Genomic DNA, 21082 nt, shown 5'->3' on the forward strand with positions numbered 1-21082 from the left:
CTTTGTATTAACCATATTATATATATGTTTAATGCAAAACTCGAGACGCGGCCATTTTCACGTTGTTTTGCCTGAAATCGACTCAGGCAGGAAATTTAAAGATAAAATACCTTTCTTTATCTGACAGAAAGTTGGCGAGCTATTTTTCAGCCGGAATTTTTGTAAGAGGTCGTTCCATATCGTTAAATTGAAAATATATCAACAAGTTCCTATTTGCATAGGATGGTTTTGTTTCATAATACAAAATACATACTTAGATATATATCTAAATCTAAAAAGTTAGGTACGGTCGGAGATGATACAGTAATTATCTATTTACCTTTCAATACTAGGTATTCTATAAAACTGAAGAGTTGTTTGAACGTGGTAATCTCAGGAACAACGGATTCGAATCGAAAATTCTTTTAGTGTCGTGTAGCCCATTTATTGAAGAAGGTTATAATAGGCTATATATCATCACGCTATAACCAACAGGAGCGGAGCATCAATGAAAAATGTTGAAAAACGAGGAAAAAATATTTCTATTGAGAAATTCTGTTGCGTGCACTGCATAAACGGTTACAATTACGCAACAATCATATATGACGAAATCGTTCCTCTTATAAAATTCAAAAAAATATATTTAAAAAAATAAAGTCCCCCGCCGCATCTAACTGTCGTATGAACAAGATAAACTCAAAAACTACGCAACTGATATCGATAAAATTTGGTATGGAGATAGTTTGAGACTCTGGGAAGGATTATAAGCTACCTTCTATACAATCGGGACAATATACAGCGGAACTTTTATGCCGGAAAAATTAACATGCGGGCGTAGCCGCGAGCAAAATGTATCAAAAGATATTACAATTTAATTGCAACAATAGAAAGTCTACCACGTTAATAATAGATGGTTCACGGACCAATAAATAACAAAGCCTCGCCATAGGCACGGCAACTTAGACCGCACCCTTACCCGACAAACCGTTAGCTACTAATTAAAATAGTAACCGTTAGCTACTAAGACTATTTAACAAATAGTGTTAGAAACCTCCACACGTATTGCTCGCCCTGGGAATGAAAAGTAGCATCTCCCAAGCTATCCCCAGTTCCTATCAGTCAGGATGGGAAATGTTCGCGGACACTTCTAAGCCTCAATGTGTTTTAAAACCACGAAATACGGGCACTGCATTATGTAGTACAATGGCTAGGCGCGGGTAATGTCACCCGACTTCATTTGTACTGTGTATCAATACTTTAGTTCGAATGAGCACAAATGTACAGTGTTAGAACATTTACCTAATCACTTAAAAATGTTTTTCTCAAGCCCTACCTACATAATCAACAATAACATGCAAGTTACAATATCTATTATCAATGATGACATACGGCATTGAGAAGTGACCTCTGACCATGGGCCGCCCAAGACTACTCATGGACACACATCAATCTAAAGAGCAATGAGCAGGATACACAGTTTGCAGGACTGACGACATGAGACAAAAAAGTTCCCGAGTGGAGACCACGTCCCGTGAAGCCTAGCGTTGGACATCCATTCGCGAGGTAGACAAACGACTTGATAAAGATTGCAGGAAAACGCTGGAGGTAGGCCAGAAATTAAAGAAATGTTTGGGGAGACCTACGTTCAGTAGTGCACCTCATATGGCATTGGCTGATGATGATGAAGCTATTGAATTATCTAGTAAGTATTAGATAATAATAATTGTTACAATTTATAATGTTTGTTTTAAAGTATTTATTTATCTTTTACAATACTTAGCACTAAAAATGTACATGTTTTTAGTCTTAAGAATATATCTTTGAGAAATGTCTCCTTTTTATACTGTAACTTTACAATAAATATCTTTAGCTAGCAAAAATTTATATATACATTAGTTAGTTGTAATACAACATAATTACACTTATCATTATCTAGTTAAAACTTATTTTACTTTTATCTCACTATTAAAGACTATACAAATGCATAATTTTATATGCATAAACATCACAACATACAATAACCAGTCTTTATCTGTTCTAAAAATTAACTCAAAACCAACTTGGCGAAAGCTTTCTGATTTTGTCAATCACTGTGTATTTTCATTGGGTCGGTGAACTGAGCAGTCAGTATGTAGAATAATGCAGGAGCGGGGACCAGAGATAAGTACCACAACTCTCTGAAGCCAGTCAGAGACAATATTCCATAGGCATGAACAAGCCAGTGGCCGACCAGTATGATCAAGTTCCTTGAATTAGTGATTGAGGATAACAGCAAAGCGGGTGCAGATTGTTCAATTTTGATGGAGAAATGTGATGCTGATGTCATCATTGATATTATTATTACTATGTATGGAAATGAGCAATCTGAAAAATAAACATATTTGTATGAGATTTGTAATCTTGGAAGATTTAATTTAGAAACTAAATGAGTTTAGTAAGTAAATCAGTAAATAAAGATTATATTTGTTTAGACTATGGGAATAAACTAACAATAGAAAAATTTTAAAATCCTCAGAATCAATTTATATCATTGTACAAATCTGGATGTATTGTAAAAATCTGGATCATGGATTGATTCTAATTATGCTTTTCATAAATTATGAAAAATCTATTATAATTATAAAACTATCATTTGTATCGAATACTTACAAATCAAACCAGCTGCAACAGTGTGTATAAGTACTAGTATGGGATAAAAATACAGAGCACAGGAAATTGCCTTTTTCCTGGATTACATGAATTCCAAGTGAGGACCCAGGGTCTTAGTGTTATTGTCATCAACAAACTGAATGCGTAAATCAACAGCACTATTGTGTATCTGGAAAAAGATATTAATAATCTGAATGCTATTCAATTCAAACGTGACTACCTTTGTGGTATAGTCATATAGTGCATGCGGTACAACACTTTCAAGGTTCCAGGTTAGACAAAGTGATATCAGGTCTTTTTTGTTCTATCAGCCTAGAGTCTAACATGTACCCAATATAACGATAAGCTCACCTATCACATCATGGAACACACAGGCGAAGTGGGTGGCCTGCTTGCACCTCTGCCTATGCTTTTAGGGATACAGGTGTGTTGTGTTTGTTGTTTGTTTATTATTCACTTAAATATCAGCAAAATTTTATTAATATTTGCCTTATGACTACCCTCACAGAACATACCACAAAGCATTAAATAAAACACATTACACATACATATGTTTTGGTAATGCCTTTATAATATAATCAATAAAGTCTAGATATTTAAAGATTATAGACTAACCCTATAATTGAATTTATTTATATTGACAGTTGGCAGACTAATTGACTCAAATGTAATGTTTTCAGAATTTGAAACCTTTTGAACACAGTTTAATAAGAAAAATTGCTAAGTCAATAAGCCTGCCAACTGCCAATATAAAGCAGACCTAATACTTACAATGGATAAACAGCTTCTTGTGTGCAATGTAAAGTCTCCTTATAATCTGGCTGTGGGTTGTGGAGTAGAGTGTACCAGTCCGACAATGCCTTCGGTGAGCACACATGTAATGCAATGCTTCCTGTAGGCGGCAACACTAAGAGAGCGGCCAGGGTTCCTGACACGACTTCCACAAATGCACAGGCGTGTTGGATTAACATGCCCTCTTTACTGTAAACAGAATATATTTATTAGTTACATTGCAATAAGAAATATAAATAAAATATAATTAGTAAAGATGATATTATAGAAATATAACTAAGTAGTAGTACATATTCCCCTAATAAGAATATTGTAAATAATAAATTTAACTTACGCTTTTCCTACAGTAACCATGTCAATGAAGAACCAATGCAACACCATAGGCAGGAGTACCATGAAACCTAAGTACTGCCAGTCGTAGAGGTAGGCTCATCAATGCATGGCATACAATAACTGGAGCTATTTGTCCTATAGCCTCGAGGGCATGCACCACAATCGCTCCATATGCCGTCCTCCAGCTCCGTACGCCCGCAATACAACCCCGGACACGATCTAACTGCAGCCATTTTAAGTTTTTGCAATTAAGTTTTCAATTCACTTTAACACTAATCATTTTTTTTCAATGACATAGGTAAATACGAAACCAAACATTGATGCACAGGTTGACACTTGACTGCGCTTGACACAATGACACTGACAAGTTGACATTTCTAAAGTCGAATTTTAATTCATTTCACGCATAATAACATATGAATGAATGAAACACTTTATTGTATAGGTACACCAAATACAGAAAAATAAATACAATTATTACATTTGCACCAATAGGCGGTCTTATCGCTAAAAAGCGATCTCTTCGAGGCAACCTGATCAACAATGATGATCTTTGAAATACAAAAACTACTTGGTATTGAAGGACTGTTATTGATTTTTTGGGAAAAATAATTATCATATTTTAGTCAAATACAATGATTAAAATCTATTTTTACTACCTATTATAAAACAAAGTTTCCTTGCCGTGTCTTTCCTTCTAAAACAACATAAAACTACCGAACGACTTCTATTACGGTTTTCACCAAAGAATGCAATGATTCATGAGGAATGTTTACGTATATAACAGGGTACTTTCCAAAATATTTTCCTTTAAGTAAGTATATGTTTGACTTAGTTTGTTGCTTGAATGAGCTTGAATTTGAATATTCTTTTCGGCTAGATACTAGATGACCTTTTTGAACTTTTAAAAAAAATGGAAAAGTTTCTCAATTCGACGTGTAGGTATCAAGGCAGGTATATCAGAACAATAGTTATTGTTCTGAGGTAGGTATATATTTAGTACATATTTTTTTTTTAAATTTGTTACCTCAGAACTTAGTCATTTTCCCCTTCTCACCTTTCCCTTCAGGGGTAGGTAAAGATTATTGGGATATAAGTACTTAAGTATATTTATTTTATTAATTTATTTAATTATATGGAGTGTATGAATAACAATAATAATAAATTATTTTGATCGACAGTAAGACGGTGAGCCCGTGGGCTCACCGTGCCCGTGGGCCATGCTCGCGCACGCGTCCTCCCTAAACACAGTCGGCTCAGCACCACAGCTTGGCACTGTGGGAACGCCAGCCTCGGATCTTGAATTTTTTGGAGGCGGGGCAAAATCTGGACAGTGCCGCCCCCGACCACCTATATTTTTACTTTTGTCATGATCATCATAATCATTTCGCGCCCCGCGGGAAATAATTTATATGTGTAATGTACTGGATGTCTCAGTAGTCAAAGTTGCCTTAATTATGAGTTGAGTATTCGTCTGCCAAGTTTGAATTTGCCGCCCTCTAAATTCGCCGCCCGGGGCACGAGCCCTTGCTTGCCCCCCCCCCCCCCCCCCCTAGATCCGGGGCTGGGGAACGCGGTACGGTATAGGTGTCCGCGGGATCGGCGAGTTTTGTGCCGGAGAAACGTTTTTACTTATAAGACGCGCTATAAGGTATAAATCCTAAGCGCGACAGTGATACCGTGTCCCCAATGCAACTACGCAATCGGGACAATCTATTTCTTACTAATGCAAAACAGCAAAAAGAACATTTTATCAAAAAATAATCTGCCTTCAAAAGCCATTAAGAACTAAAAAATATTTAACATTACCATAACCACTATAATATAGGTTCTATAAAATCACTAGAATTAGGCACCGAATCCAAAATTGGTAACCACTAACCAGTATTTAAACATATAGGATGTCGCCAAGACTGGTGGAAACGTCGGATAAATCAAGCTGACTGAGAGTTTTCATCGAAAATAAATATTTTCTTTGGACTTATGCCTTCGAGATATAACAAAATAATATAGGATGGGATTTTTCCTTTTTTATGTCTATAGAAAAGTTCGCAATGACGCAATAATGTTTATATTTTTAAGGGTAGCTTACTATCCTCAAGAAATAATATGTACCTGCATATAATATGCTATAAAAAAGAGTATTGTCTCTATGGTAGGCAGGGGATTGTCTGTGTCCCTGGCATCACCGAGTCCATGAGCTGCGGTGGCCGCTTACCGTCCGGTGGGCCGCTTGCTCGTCTGTCTATACTGGCAAATAAAAAAATAAGAAAATTCTATTACCAAGGTGAAGCTGGGGCGGATTACTAGTATCTACATATATTATGATTGCCATAGTAACCCTGTCTACCTGTATGTCTGTTACCCTTTCAAAGCTGAACCCCTAAATCGGTATTTTTTTCCTGATGATTCACTACATTAATGTATATTTTCACATAATTATTGCAATAGTAATATCATCTGTGTCAAACAGATAGAGTGTCGGAGGCGGGGAAAATTCTGCGATTTGATACGTAGCTCATCCCCCTCCCTTAAATCGCTATCGATGAAATTTGGAATGGAGAGTTTGAGTCCCTGGGAAAGTCATACACAGGCCACTCTTATCCTGCTATAAAAAGCTAGTTTATAAATAATAAACAAAGAGAACATTATTATAAATTTATTAATGAGATATCAAAAAGTATGAATTACATGTACAATTAAATAAAGTACAACATATAAATTACGACAAATTATAATTCTTTAAATTTTACAGATGATACTATGCCCCTCTCGAGGATGTAACGTTTTCGTAAACGGCTCACAATATAACGCACGATACAGAAGGTCAAGTAGATAGTAAATAAAACACCAGCAAGAAGGTAACTAAGAAGGTCCAGCATGTAATATTTGACAAAAGTCGCGCCAACAGCTGCTGAGCGAAGATGTTGAGCTCCTCCATTTCTAAGGACATATTCCGTCCACCAAACTGCGAGTTCAGGCCCTGATATGACGTCATCTACCACCATGTCTTTCAGTTTTACAATAGCTTTCTTGTATCTGAAATACAATAATGGTTACGTAAAACAGGTGGTTTTTATTTTTATATTTACATTGTACATAGAACAATAACGATAGCTAAAGTTTGTTGATTTGCCGGGTATGCCTTGGATAGACTGATGTAAATTTTAATATTATTATAACGAATAGATATAGTAATAGAAGTAAATTTATTTTCCAAAATAACTCTTCTTATAAGAATTATCAACGATGTCCACACTAGGCTATACCTGCATCGACATCAAAAATATAGTTTAAAAAGACAAATTTTGTATCTTACTTGTTGTCAGAAGCTACAGCCGTTATTATGGTTTTCAGAGTTTCCTTATCCATGTCATACGGGTTTACAATTTCACCTACTCCATATTTTATATATTCTCCAATAAATGTCTTTCTAGACTTTACAAATGGTAAACCTATGATTGGTACTTCGTAAAAGAGAGCTTCTTCTAGCGACCGTTGACCACCGTGTGTTATAAATGCCTTTACATTTCGATGAGCTACAAAAAATATATATTTATTATTTTAAAGATCTAGGTATCTGTTACATATATACTTAGGTTTATAATCAGTCAACCACATAATAATTACGTCATACAAAATTTAATAATAGCAATAGCAGTTACCAATTTAATAATAGTAGTGTTACATACCATATTTAAATAATCTAAGTAAACAAAATTAGTTAACTAATTTATCAAGTCTTCTATTTTACCTAATATTTGTTGCTGTGGGAACCATGCTTGCGTAACAACATTATTTGACTTGTTGACCATAGTCGTATTACCGATTTTCCATAAAACGGTAAAAGGTAGCTCCTTAAAAGCATCTGCGAATATCTGCAGTATTCGCGGCGAAAGTTGTTCTGCATCTTGTATAGCTCCCACGCTAAAGTACACTACACCTTTTATTTGCGAGTCCAGGAAAGCTTGAACATTCTAAAAGGAATAAGAAATAATTTAAAATATTTAGTTTCTGTAACCCAATAAGAACTTATGTAATATAAAAACAGACATTATACCTGTGGCAAACTTATATCTGGTGTTATATGCATGCGGTCAACAAAAGTAATAGCCGGAACAACTGGTCTATTACCAATTAATAAAGGATTACTGGCAATAAATAGCAAATCTATATCATATTCTACTTGCTGTAAGTCTCTTTTCAGTCCAAAGATTTTCTTAGCCGCTAACTCGCTAAGCGGTAAGTAATTGTTATAAAATTCATTCTTGGTCTGGATATGTCGATAAAATTCAATCACTTTTTGCCAGCGACTCAAGTTTCCATAATTAAGCGTATTAACGTCTGGATATAAAATCGGGTGAATTGGATTGCCCTTTGCTTCGTACTGGTGTATTTTTCCATTCGATGTGGTAATAGAAATGTGTGGTACCTTGTACTTATCTGCCACAGCGTATAGAAGTGGCACATCAGCTTCAGTTATAACCAGGTCAAATTTGATGTTAGGATTAATAAACAATGCAGTCATCTGCTTAGACTTCAACTGGGCAATGGCAATTTTAAGAGATAGTTCGTTCATAGCCCTTAATTGTGGGTAATAGTCATCAGTATTAGTTAACAATTTCTTGTACTCATCCCAAAAGGGTGCCGATTCTTGTCCTACATCAAGTTCCACGATATTTTCCGTATCCGGGTACATAAACTGACCTGGATAAGGTGTCATAACAACCAAGGAGTGGCCACTTTGCGCGAGCAACGAGACATATCCCCTGAACACCAAATGATCTGAATAAGATAAAGACGAAAACAATGCAAGTATCGACGCTCCGTCAACCACACAGCTTAAAGATATGAGTAAAAACACTAAACAAAATCTATTTGATCCCATAATGGAATCATATAAAAGCAAGCACCACTTTTCGAGTCTACGCAAAACTGAGTTGAATTCATAAAAGAAAACGACGACAGGTACTTATAGCGTAACTGAGGATTAACAGCAGCTGGGTAAACTATGCAAATGTAAATAATGTTAACGTGTAAAACAATATTATGAACTTATGAATATCATTTTTAAATCTATATTTGGGATAATCAGATAAAATTATTCTATAGAGTTTCGAATAAATACAGTACCTATATATCTAAATAAAACCTTTCCAAAGTGGGAGGCGGTCTCTCCTAGACAGCGGTGAAAACACGTTAATGTAAATTTTGTCAATCAATTTCTATCCCTTGAGAACAGCACTTTTCTCGATGAAAGGTATCATATTGTATTCTATACCCCTGACAACGTACGTATTAGTAAAATTTTATATCATCAATTTGAGTAGTAAAGACGTGAAGGCGTAATAAATAAAATCATTTTTATAATAGTTATTAGCGTAGGTACTACTTGGTGAGCCCGCTAAATTCCTCTTCCTGCATTGAATAGAGGGGCAGGCAGAATCATTTTAATTTTAGACAGCAGAGTGTTGTGACAAAGAATACTCTAGGAACCCCTAGGATAGATCAACCTTTTCAAACAATGTGGCGTAATAGTTAGATACTATACGAAGTTAGCTAAAAGTAAGTTTCAGCCAATATGCCCCGGCCCTAAATTACTGTGTAGTTATTATTCATTTATTATGTTTGAGTTAAGATTCTTAGATTAAGTGGAATGACCAACCAGATGCAGACATTCTAGTCTCGGTTTTGGTTCCAATACAGCTCCTATATACTTTTCAGCGCTACGTTTGATGCATACCCCAACGATGAAGGAAAACATTGATGTAATATTGAGTCTTAAATCATGCTAGGAAAGATTATTAAATACAGGGTTATCATTACTACGAAGGCAAGTAATAATAATATTCAAAAACATTGGAAGAGAGACAGTTTATATCGGACTTCGCAATCACCCAATTACTTAATTAAAATAATATCTGCCATCAGTATCGAGGGAGATATAAAGAGAACCCTATTTATAATTCATAATAAAAAGTTATAAAAATATAATGTATGTAGTACGTATAGGTATATTGATATATCAGCGAACCGATGTATGAACACAGTTCATAATTATATTCTTTTATGGATAACAACCATAGTTACCATGGCAACGAGTTCATGACGACATCGAATAGTCAAAGTTGACGAATCTGTAAAATGATCTGGAATATAAATAAAATTTAAACATTACGTTTTTATTGAATATACTTAGTGATATTCTCGAGTAAAAAATATTAAAAATACATTGGGCGAAGTTAATTAGCAATGGACAACGACGTCAGTAACTACACAGTCGAAGGGCGTATCGGAGAGGGTGCCCATGGCTTAGTATTTAAAGCGAGACATAATCCTACAGGACGTGAAGTGGCACTTAAAAAGATCCTTATAAAGAACTTGGAAGATGGCATTCCAGTAAATGTAATGAGGGAGATAAAGGCTCTGCAGTTGCTTCGTTGTAAATACGTAAGTTTCTAATTATATATTTTATAATGTGAATACTTAGGTTACTTCTACAGATCTTTACTTTAATAGGTGATTTCGTACGCATACCTGTAAAAGTCTAATATGAAAGTACATTCCCAGATAATTACTACTAGTTGCTTCCTATAAGTGAAATAAAATAAGTTAGCATTCAGAATATTTTCGTTAAATAAATTAAATATTTTAACTTAATACAGATAATCAAACTGTACAACATGTTTCCTCGAGGAATGAGCTTGGTGCTAGTGTTGGAGTACATGTCCTCAGGGTTGTGGGAAATGCTGCACCACAATCGGCAAGAACTCACCTTACCACGTGTAAAGACATACGCGCTCATGTTATTGAAGGGGACGCGGTACATGCATGCGCATTACGTTATGCACAGGGTAAGCTCTGAACTCCCTTTTTACGGACCCAGCAGAGACTCCACGTCATTTGATAATGGAGTGGCATTCATATGAACATCGATTGTCGATATTTAATAAGGCTCTTGCTGGTCGACACAATTATGTCGGCCTGTTCAAAACTACCTACTTATTTTTGTAGTCTTCGTCCACATACATTTACTATTTCATGTAAAATGAATGGCAATTAATTTCATGGCGTAATACACGGTTCAAGATATTGCAGAAAGTTTTTAAAACTTTATGTTGGAGGTGTTATAATTTATGATTTAATAATAAATTAATCATCCTACGTCTTTTTCCAATCTAACGCCGAGGTTGAATATTCCGTTTACATAATAGGTACTTACTTAATGTAGTTATTGTGTATTTTCTTTAAAGGACTTGAAACCTGCAAATCTATTGATAAATCACGAGGGGATATTAAAAATCGCTGATTTAGGCCTAGCAAGGCTTTATTGGCCAGAGGGTGGTAGACCGTATTCTCACCAAGTAGCTACACGGTACGGTATATTTCTCTAAAAAATCAATTACTAACTTCTCAGAAGTGTGTTTTATAACATCACAAATAATGCCTACTGCCACCAAAGCTCATTGATATATTTAATAATAATATTTGGTACTCTGCAGATGGTATCGAGCGCCCGAATTATTGTACGGAGCCAGATATTACACAGAAAAGGTAGACTTGTGGTCGGTTGGTTGTATCATAGCCGAAATGATCACTAAGCAGCCACTCTTTGCGGTTAGTATCCAATATTTTAAAGAAGAAGATACTAAGGGCCGTAGATGGTTCGACGTGTCAAAAATTGCTTAACAAAAATGGTATTTTCTTCATGACCAATAAGGTCGCCGTCTTTGTTTATATAAGCTAATTTATTTAAGTAATAATTAAATATTCTCATGTACCTTGACTTATCATAAGTGCAACTATGTTCGCCTACGTGATGAATAAAGCATTTTATTTTATTTAAAAAAAAAAGGGCTGCCTGTAGTCGGTATTAGTTGACAGTCAAGTTATGGGCGAATTAATGTATAAGACAGTTGCCAAAGCGAGTGCATTTTGTTTACCATTTATTTGAGAGCTAGATTATTTATTTGGTCTTGTATTATAAACGATATAACGTTTACTTAGACATCGTGAAACCAACCCTAAGGACAATAATTTATAGGGCGAATCGGATATCGAGCAGTTGGCTATAGTCCTGCAGCATCTCGGCACTCCAACAGAAGAGACGTGGCCTAAACACACAGAGCTACCAGACTTCCATAAAATTACGTTCCCTGATTCGACACCCACGCCTTGGCCAGAACTTCTGCCAGGCGTGGAAATGGACGCGGTCAATCTTGTCAAGTCATTCATTATGTACGATGCTGATGGAAGGATATCAGCAAAAGACGTGAGTTTTTTGTCTTTTTTTCTTATTTTATACAGGACATTTTGTGCGGCGCTTATAAAACATATAATTTTACTAGCATAAAAACTGAATTGAAGATGTCGCAAACCTTAAAATAAGATGCCGTATAAACTTGAAATCTTTTGTAAGTTTTAGATAAGATTCAAAGTCGTTGGTACTGCGTACCTAAGTACATATCGTCGTTGTAGGTGGAGAACTAAATAACTCACAATTCCTAGTTTCGAGATAAACGCGATTAACTGTTTATTTTCGTTATTTTTAAGCATTACTAAAAAACTATAAATATTTTTAATGTTGGTTGTTTTATATATCTTGGGTATTATTATCTATTATATTATGCATTAACAAAAAAAACTGACCTGAAGAATAAAAATATAAAAAAATAAAAACTTCTTATTTATTTTTCCACGACAATGTTTCGTAAGTTTGCTGAAATAAACTAAATAACTCGTATAGTTATTTAGTTTTGCCACACTAGAAACCATATGGTAAAGTAATTATAAGGTTAAATAATTACAATTATAGAGTTTATTAAAGTGAATACCATTAGGATTTTCAATGTCTAAATTAAACAAATCAAGTTGTTTAGTTCTTCTACACACTTGATTAATTTTGTTTACAAACAATAGACTCGAGGAAGAATTAAACAACTCATTTTATTTAATTTCTTTACTATTTATTTCTTCACTTTTAACATAAAAAAAGCTATAATTTCGAAACGGGATAAGATAATGAAATGCTTGTTAGGCCAAAATATGCGCCATGTTTTGGGCAACACAAAAGTGATGAAAGTCCAAAATGTTCTCCACCTACAACAACGATATTATGAATGATTTTAACAGGCCGTAAAACACCAGTGGTTCGTGAACAAGCCTACTCCAGCCACATTAGACGACATGCCGAAACCTAAACCCAAATAAATAATCCATTCGTTGAAATGTATGTATTTTTATTTAATCTGGAATTACATCAATACATTACCAGTTAAGATTAACAATATAACTTGTACTTTTTTATAATAATGATACCATATGATTATTTGAGCCTGAAATATGGTAAACATTGCTTTTTTGCTCTCTATGAATTATCATACAAAAGGAATAGTGCCTCAGCCACGTGTGTCGTTACTTAAAACTAATAAACACTTAAACAAAATAATACCCTAGCGGAAACTATGGTTAGGTTAAAATTTACTAAACAAGAATCAATAATAAGGAATAGATAGTTCCATCATTAGACCAAGGCGTTGGCTGAGACACTTTACAATGCTACAGATGTAAACATTTTTAAAGATATCGCCCATTAGAATACGGAATAATATGGGTTAACCTCGTACCATTCATAAATATATTAAAATGCAGACATTAAATTAAGAGATCAGATTAAAACCAACCCATCCATCAAAAGCCGAATTTTTTAAACATTTGCACACTTTGTCTTTATAAATAAAGTATTCCGAAATAACTATACCACATTGGCATAAGCTCAAAATGTTCCTATTAATACTAAACACTAAAAAACTAGAATATTTACATAATGAAAAATTAGAGCTAACCACAGCCACTGTTACTTATAATAATAACTGTTTAAGTAACATTGGACTTCGTTGTTTTTGGTTATTTTCACTTTTCGGTATTCTTAAACAATATGAAATAGTGACAAAATAACTTATTGATATAAAATAAAAACATGATGCCCAGTTCTTCAAACAATTATTTTTTTCTTGTTAATAAAGATAAATTAATATAAGTTTAATTATAATCAATACGAATTATTAATTGAAATTACTTCTATCTACCTGTACCCCTAGCAGGAATTTATAATGTTAACGTAATTTATAACGTTTACGTCAGAGGCGGCTTTACCTATTGTGCAGTGTGCGCTGCAGGCAGGCGCAGTGTGCACTCGTGACGCTCGTGACACAACCTGCGGCCGTGCTAAGGCCGCCAAGCGGCTTCTTTACTTTACGCAATAACTTTTGATTTTATAGTATCAAATTTATTAAAGATTACATTGTCTCCTAGAGGGCGCCAAGGAATTGATTGCACACGGCAGGCACATGAGTTAAAGCCGCTTCTGGTTTACGTATATTCTTTAGACGTTTCATAATACTAAACTTCAAAAGAGATTCGCACTGCTGATTCCCTTACATTACAGTTCATTATCAAATTGGTAACACGATGAATACACACGCGCAGTAGGTCACGCTGCCGTATTTAAGTTCCAAATAGACTCACCTAGCGCTGTTTACACATACAAAAATATACTTAAATAACTCCTCTTTTTTTGGAAGTCAGTTAATAAAACCTTTAGGTTAACGATACGATAACGCGTAAATTCATGCTAGGCGCAAAATATATTCTTGCGTAAATACATCATATATTTTCCGAGGGCATTTATTTTAAATGAAGACAATTCTCCGCAGCATGTAAGGATATTAATATGGGGAATTATAAAATACGCAGAAGAGGGAGAACTATTGAAAAAACATATCTCCCTAAAACTAAGGACCAAAAGTGAAGTACCCAAGTTACTATGATCATATAAAATAATGTATAACATGTGCCTACACTACTCATTATTAGACATTTTGTGCATCGACATTTTTAAAAGACCACTTTACACACAGTCCTTGTTTTAATATTGATCTACGGTAATGTTTACAAGACCCAAATATAAAAAAAATATGTAATCTGTGCCCATCACAGATAACGCATATTCACACCAAACTGACCCAATCATTATACATGGATTCTCTGTACACTAATAAAGCAAAGTTATTACACCAATTAATATTTCTGCCACATAGTTTATAATATAGTGACAAACCATATTCATTTTAAAGTTAGTAAAATAGTTTGGCTTAAGAAACTTCCAGCTCGAAATATGTATAATTATTGCCAGGCATTTATACCTTTCACAAGTGATGAAAGCGCCTATAGTGTATTTCGCGAGATTTCGTCAGCATTTTTTTATACGGTCGACATACAAAATTACATGTATGAACATTTATTAGTTACAAATTATGATATAATAAAATTTAATTATTACAAAAAATTGGATTTAGAATAAATTACAAGAAACATCTAATTTTTGAAAAAAAAAATTAATATACATCAACACTATATAGCGGTTACATGTTTCTATCTCTATTCTAATCCCAACTTTTTAGGTGTCGTCAGGTCCATAATCAATTAAATCCCTTGGCTATCTCCTCACCTAACAGAATAAATCATAGTTGACACTATTGCAGGTAATATATTGGATACATCTAATAAATAATATTTTAATGGACATTCCTAACACACCACATAAATGCGAACCATTCCAACTTTACCTTTGTACCTCCAACTAACAATTACTCACATTATTTGGTAATATAATAGAATCCTTGATTTCACACACATAAAGAGAAAGCAATGAATCTATCGTACATATATACAAAGCATTATATACAATGCTCTATAAGAGCAGTCTTATATGAGTGAGGTAAAACTATTTTAGTGCAAACATTGACTTAATAGTCAAATTACAACTCTCGTACCTGCGTCGTCGGTCGACTGTTCAATAACACACAACAAAACCTAAAAACTGCATGCAACGATTGCTATTTACGTCGATTTTATTCTTTATGGAAAATACAAATACTTGTTACAGTGGAAAGTGTAAGTTTTTATATGTTATACACAATCCATTTTTGTTTTGTTTCTGCTATAATTTACCACTAGGGCGTTACAGCGCATTGACTACCATCGATCAACAGATCGTCGGGAAAAATTTGTCTACGTTAACAATTTATGAAAACTGCTTGGGAAGAACTCGCAGGTAAAAACAGGCAAAGTATAACAAAATCGACTTACACATATATATTAGACAACAAAATGCCCAGAACGTACGTTCATTGAACTGGTTATTGTAACGGTTAGAAAAATCTTTTGCGAATCCTACCATGCCTATTAACGGAGTGTCGATAAACAATCAACGTACGACATCAATACCGCAGTACGCATATCAAGCACCTAAAATGTTATTTACTAAGTCATCACTGCCTCTGGGAGGCAGCAGTTAACATATTATACATTAATAATTATACTAAATGAATATATTATTGCTTGGCCCGTGCTTGTCATATGAAGCTACTGGCAACGCGTTATCAGAGGCAAAATACATGATGTAGCATTCAATGCTAAGAATGTGAATGTATACAATGATTACTAAAATGTATACTATGTAAATATTCCTCATGTGATCTGATATAGATCTGTACTATATCTACAAATTACATCTGTTTCACAACCGCCACTATGGGAAGCCTTGCAGATGTCCATCCTAGACGGGATATTTTGTCTCTACACATATTGCGTATTGTCTATACCTAACATCATTCCCGGCCATTCCCAGGTTCTTCTAGAAGTGGACACCCTACTCACACGTCTGTGTAAATTTGAGAAAATATCTCTTTCGCCCGCGCTGTCAAACGAATTTCCAATTGCCGGCATAACTAACATTTATATGGAGGTCAGGTACTGTGCACTTGTTACTCTGTATAAGTTTTCCCTTAAAACCATAATAACTATCGTTTTGAATTTATTTGTAGCTGCTATTTAAATAAATGGGCATGGGTATAGATACAATAAGTTGCTTTTAAAAATATGGTAAATGTATAGTGCCGACACTACATTGTGTTTCGTGAATCAAAGCTCACAGTAACATTGTTATAGATTACAGGCAGTGGTTGCGTCCACCATCAAGAATCGTGAACACTGCCCATTCTACAGAGACAAAAACAAAATGCCACAATACCGCCTTATAGTTTTCTGATCTGGTTAGCCCCGCGATGGAATCGTTTGACAGCGCGCACGTCGAGTGTCGGCGCATGGCGAGTGGTGGTGTTGGTGTTGGTGGTGTTGGTGGCGGGTGTGAAACGGCGTCCCCTAGCGCAGCCAGCCGGCGGCGGCGAGATAGTGTCGCACGTGCAGCTCGGCGTCGCCGTCGCCGGCGCGGCGCAGCAGCACGCCCTTCAGCGTCACGTACTGTGCCGCCGGCAGTGACAGCGCTGAGCACAACTGCACACACGACACAATATTGTCAATACACCGATGATAATGTGATATTAGAATGGTAACTTTTTTAATTCTAAAAAAATCAAATTCAATTGTACCATTACTATCTCTGACAAACACACAAATACACTTTCCCTATTTTAATACTTAATTACCAAAATTCGGACACAAATCACTCATAAAATGATTTGAAAATCTTTCCGACATTGCACTACAATATTTAGTAAAATAATTACATGAATCAGGCTTTAATAAAAATATAAGTGTCATGATGTATTTAAATATATTTAAGTAACATATTACTATATACAAACCTGTATCTCATTACTGGTCAGCAGATGCCTCGAGCATCCTGCGCTGTTGTTGTTGCATGAGCTCTTTTTGGAGCATCCACATGCGGTACTTCCGTCCCGTGTGCACCTTGGGCTGGTGGAACTTGAGCCGCTTTCTCCGTCTCTGTTCAATAGTCATAAAATAGATATCAAATTTATAAAAACAATTTCTAATAATATTTTTACATAACGACTAGCAGCCTTCTCGAGTCCAATCTTCTCAGAGGGACTATATAATGTTGCCTCATCTGAAAATCTAACTCAGATTCTCAAGCTGTAATACTATGCTCACACCAGACTAGCAAATTCTTCTAGTAGTCCAATAAGGCGAGCCATGGATAAAGCATCCAAACAATATCAGTATGTACATTGCATACTTTGAACATAGTATAATTCGTTGTTAGTATCAATATATAAATACTACGTAGTACGTCAATGGTTGTCTTGTTGTTGTTTATCTAAATAACACTGTGCAAATAGTCTAAACATTTTACCTTTTTCTTTGCTGCAGCGTGTTGATCTGCGTTAGCTCTTTTGTCTGGTTGGTTTCCAGGCACCCACTGCTGCCCTGGCGAATACAATAGTTATACGGTATCACACCCAAACCAAAAGACTCAAATCATCTGGCTTTACCAAATACAATTTAGTAAAAAAAAAATCAACCCAAAAGTAAAATGAATGTAAGTTTAACATTTTGTTACGCGATAGTTCTGTGGCTCGTAGGAAATCAAGGTCGGCATTCTATATGCTTTGAGTATGTTAGTCTCCAGTAGAACATGTTTAGGGCTCCCATCTATCCTAGCGCTACCATATTTATGTCTTAGTTTGCTAGAAGTTAACAACATTTTTATGTTTTAATCACATTCGTTTTATGTATATACAAGGTTTCACCTCATATGTGTGATGGTAAACCTGAGCATGCTGATCCTCCGGTCTCCCTAATCAAGTAGCAGTAATCTTAAATTCAATTGATATTCTCTAAGACTGGTTTGAAAACTTTGAGACAATGCCATGTAGTCACAACTCACACAATGAATGAACAAATTAAATGAATATTATTATTTGTAACAAATGAAATTAAAACAAAATAGAGTTTAAAACACATTGGAACACTTGTTAAAATAACAGTAAAACCAGATGAAGTATCTGTAATGTATTGATAAATGCAATACATTAGTTCTGAAACCACACTCTCTATTCTGTTCCTTCTACACACAATATTCAGTCTACTTCATGCATACTAAACTACCACAGAAATACATAACAGCATCTCTTCAAAAGCGTAAGCCAAAACTTACGAATAAAAACATTTACACATGCATATTTCATGAATGTTATTTATAGAATTGTCAACACAAATCTAACATACATACACAAATTATGATGCAAGTTGTAAATTGTCGCTCTAAAGTTCGAAACAGAGTCCATAATTACTTTTCCTGTTTCATATTAAGTTCTATGAGGCACATTTGAATTGTGTGAATGAAAAAATAAATGAAAACGTAATGCGAATGTTGCGCATAACGCCAAAAATATCTAAACTTAAGCGTTTCAAATCAGAACATGGCATGTTCTTTGGAAGACGCGAAGATTTACTGAAATGGTATCCTAGTTGTGATTGTTTAACAAGTTTCCAGGGATTTTATTTTGAAAAGATGTTGGAAAGTATATGTTTTTTTTTTTAATGTATAACTATAACAAAGCAGAAAGATTTACCCAAAGTTCATATTTTCGAACCCCTTACCTTTACTATATTTTGAAGGTAAACCTTCTTAAAGTAATGATTTACATATTATTTATTTCTTTCCTTCTGATTTTTGGAATCAACTTTTTAGTATACAATTGGTAAAACCTCAGTCATAAAATGGAAAAAAGTTTTATGTTCCGTACTATAAGTTGTAACCTGTAGACAATGTTAGATGAATAGTTTACGATAGTTTTGGCGTTACGCACTGTGAGCGAATACAAGCGTTGTTCGCGTGCGGCGGTGATGTCGGTGGAGTCGGTATGTGCTCACGTCGAGGTGGTGGTGCGGGTGGCGGCGGTGCGACGCGTGCTGGTCGTAGTGCGCGCACTCCTCCAGCCGCGTGACGCCCGCCAGCCGGTAGCGGTGCAGCTCCGCCAGGCGCACGCGCAGCTCGCGCGCGCCACAGCGCCGCCACCACGCCCGCCTGCTCCGCGCGCCCGTAGAACTGCGCCGTCCACCGCAGCCGCTCCGTGAACTCCCTGGCGCACGACACACCACATACATCTTACTACACTGAATTACAAAATATTCATTATGTAATGGTAATACATACTTCTTCTCTTTGGCAAGTTTTCCAAGTGTCTTCTGCTTGTTCCTCTGAATGTTAAAGAACACAGAAACAAGTTGATAGTCACGCACTAATCGTTTTCTTCTTGTTCTCTCACGTAATCTTCTTATGTAAATGTCAACTTGAGACAACTTCAGGGCTAAAATTGAAATAAAGTTTTTTTAGTTACTAAATATTATAAAAAAAGTGAAAAAAATTTCATCCTTCAAAAATTTTTCTTTTTATATCAAATTTAGTGTATCTTGCACTTACTAATCAAGAATATATTGGAATAGTAGATATCATTTTTTACACTTATTTTTATTGTTCCCTAAATATAGCATAGCAAGTCATAATATTTATGCATAGTAACATCTTTTTGTAATACTTTTTTTGTTCAAAAATTGTATTTTAACTCTTCAATTATATATTAATAATTATATTTAATTATAACAACATCAATGTGATCATTTTGTGGATCATAGATAGAAAATTTAAAACTCACCAACATCTAACTCATCATCTTCAGGGTTCAGAGATAATGTTGATATCAACTGTTCAGCCTCATGATCATGTTCCTGTAATAAATAAAGTCCATACTTGAATTTTATTCATAAAATATGCAGATGAAACAATAGTACAAATTCTGTAATTTTAATTAAATTGATGCTCATTATAAAATTTTATTAAGCAGATTTTTTTATTATATAAGTGTCGAACTAGCATGTAGTGCACCTGATGGTAAATGATCACCACCAGCCATAAACATTTGCAATACCAGAGGCATAGAGACATGTTAGCATCCTAATAGGTGTGAATTCATTTTCTTTACATTTGTCATAGTAGGATACATTTTAGGTCCGCCCGGATAGCATAACAGCGGAAAAAGTGACCTATACTAACCCTTTCAAAGTCATCCCGATTGGGCATGTAGCCGAGCTGCGCAGCTTCATCATTGGTGATGGCAAGACCTGGTAGTCTGGATACAGCTGTCGGCCCTAGAGGTCCTTCATCTCTATCTGCACAGTGCAGAGATGGCCGTGATGTGCTTTCCACATTGCCCCAAGTCGCACGGCCAATTGTTCCCTCCAAATACCTTGTGATATACTCATCTTTAGCTTCTGCAATTGGAAAATAAGTTTATTAGGAGCCTTTTATTAAGATTTGTTATTTGTTATATATTCTTGGGATATTCTAAATGTTAATTTAAATAAATCAAACCAATTTAATTTTGCATGAGTATCCAAATATAAAAAAGACAAGTCATAAAGTATTTCACATAAACAAAGAAACCCTATCAACTTCGACATCGGCAATTCCACTGACGGTGATCCAACGCTGAAGCAGATG

At 35.1% G+C, this 21082-nt stretch overlaps 2 protein-coding genes and 2 pseudogenes across 2 annotated transcripts; 1 reads left to right on the forward strand and 3 right to left on the reverse strand.

Moving 5' to 3' along the window:
* Positions 1-1860: 1860 nt before the first annotated feature.
* Positions 1861-4095, reverse strand: LOC119191997 (annotated as a pseudogene).
* Positions 4096-6408: 2313 nt separating this feature from the next.
* Positions 6409-8812, reverse strand: LOC119191998 (UDP-glucosyltransferase 2-like). The gene is made up of 4 exons (XM_037445853.1): positions 7814-8812; positions 7508-7730; positions 7073-7292; positions 6409-6792 (listed from the first exon to the last, which is right to left on the reverse strand). The coding sequence occupies exons 1-4, from the start codon at positions 8639-8641 to the stop codon at positions 6486-6488; spliced, it is 1578 nt and encodes a 525-aa protein (XP_037301750.1). The 5' UTR covers positions 8642-8812; the 3' UTR covers positions 6409-6485.
* A 732-nt stretch (positions 8813-9544) lies between these two features.
* Positions 9545-12981, forward strand: LOC119191996 (cyclin-dependent kinase 20-like). Its single transcript, XM_037445852.1, has 6 exons — positions 9545-10203; positions 10419-10607; positions 11007-11128; positions 11256-11370; positions 11798-12025; positions 12886-12981. Exons 1-6 carry the CDS (start codon positions 10006-10008, stop codon positions 12961-12963), a joined length of 930 nt encoding a protein of 309 aa, XP_037301749.1. The 5' UTR covers positions 9545-10005; the 3' UTR covers positions 12964-12981.
* Positions 12982-14631: 1650 nt separating this feature from the next.
* LOC119191995 lies at positions 14632-20853 on the reverse strand (annotated as a pseudogene).
* Between the last annotated feature and the right edge of the window lie 229 nt (positions 20854-21082).

Source organism: Manduca sexta, unplaced genomic scaffold, assembly GCF_014839805.1.
Source record: "Manduca sexta isolate Smith_Timp_Sample1 unplaced genomic scaffold, JHU_Msex_v1.0 HiC_scaffold_2212, whole genome shotgun sequence".
Taxonomy (NCBI): Eukaryota; Metazoa; Arthropoda; class Insecta; order Lepidoptera; family Sphingidae; genus Manduca; species Manduca sexta.

Bases quoted from the DNA above. Each gene is read 5' to 3' on its own strand.
- LOC119191996 (XM_037445852.1), top strand. From the start codon at position 10,006: ATGGACAACGACGTCAGTAACTACACAGTCGAAGGGCGTATCGGAGAG. The intron at 10,204-10,418 runs GTAAGTTTCTAA...AACTTAATACAG, and splicing joins AGTTGCTTCGTTGTAAATAC to ATAATCAAACTGTACAACAT. The intron at 11,371-11,797 runs GTTAGTATCCAA...AATAATTTATAG, and splicing joins CTAAGCAGCCACTCTTTGCG to GGCGAATCGGATATCGAGCA.
- LOC119191998 (XM_037445853.1), bottom strand. From the start codon at position 8,641: ATGGGATCAAATAGATTTTGTTTAGTGTTTTTACTCATATCTTTAAGC. The intron at 7,731-7,813 runs GTATAATGTCTG...TATTCCTTTTAG, and splicing joins CAGATATAAGTTTGCCACAG to AATGTTCAAGCTTTCCTGGA. The intron at 6,793-7,072 runs GTAAGATACAAA...ATTGTATTTCAG, and splicing joins GCTGTAGCTTCTGACAACAA to ATACAAGAAAGCTATTGTAA.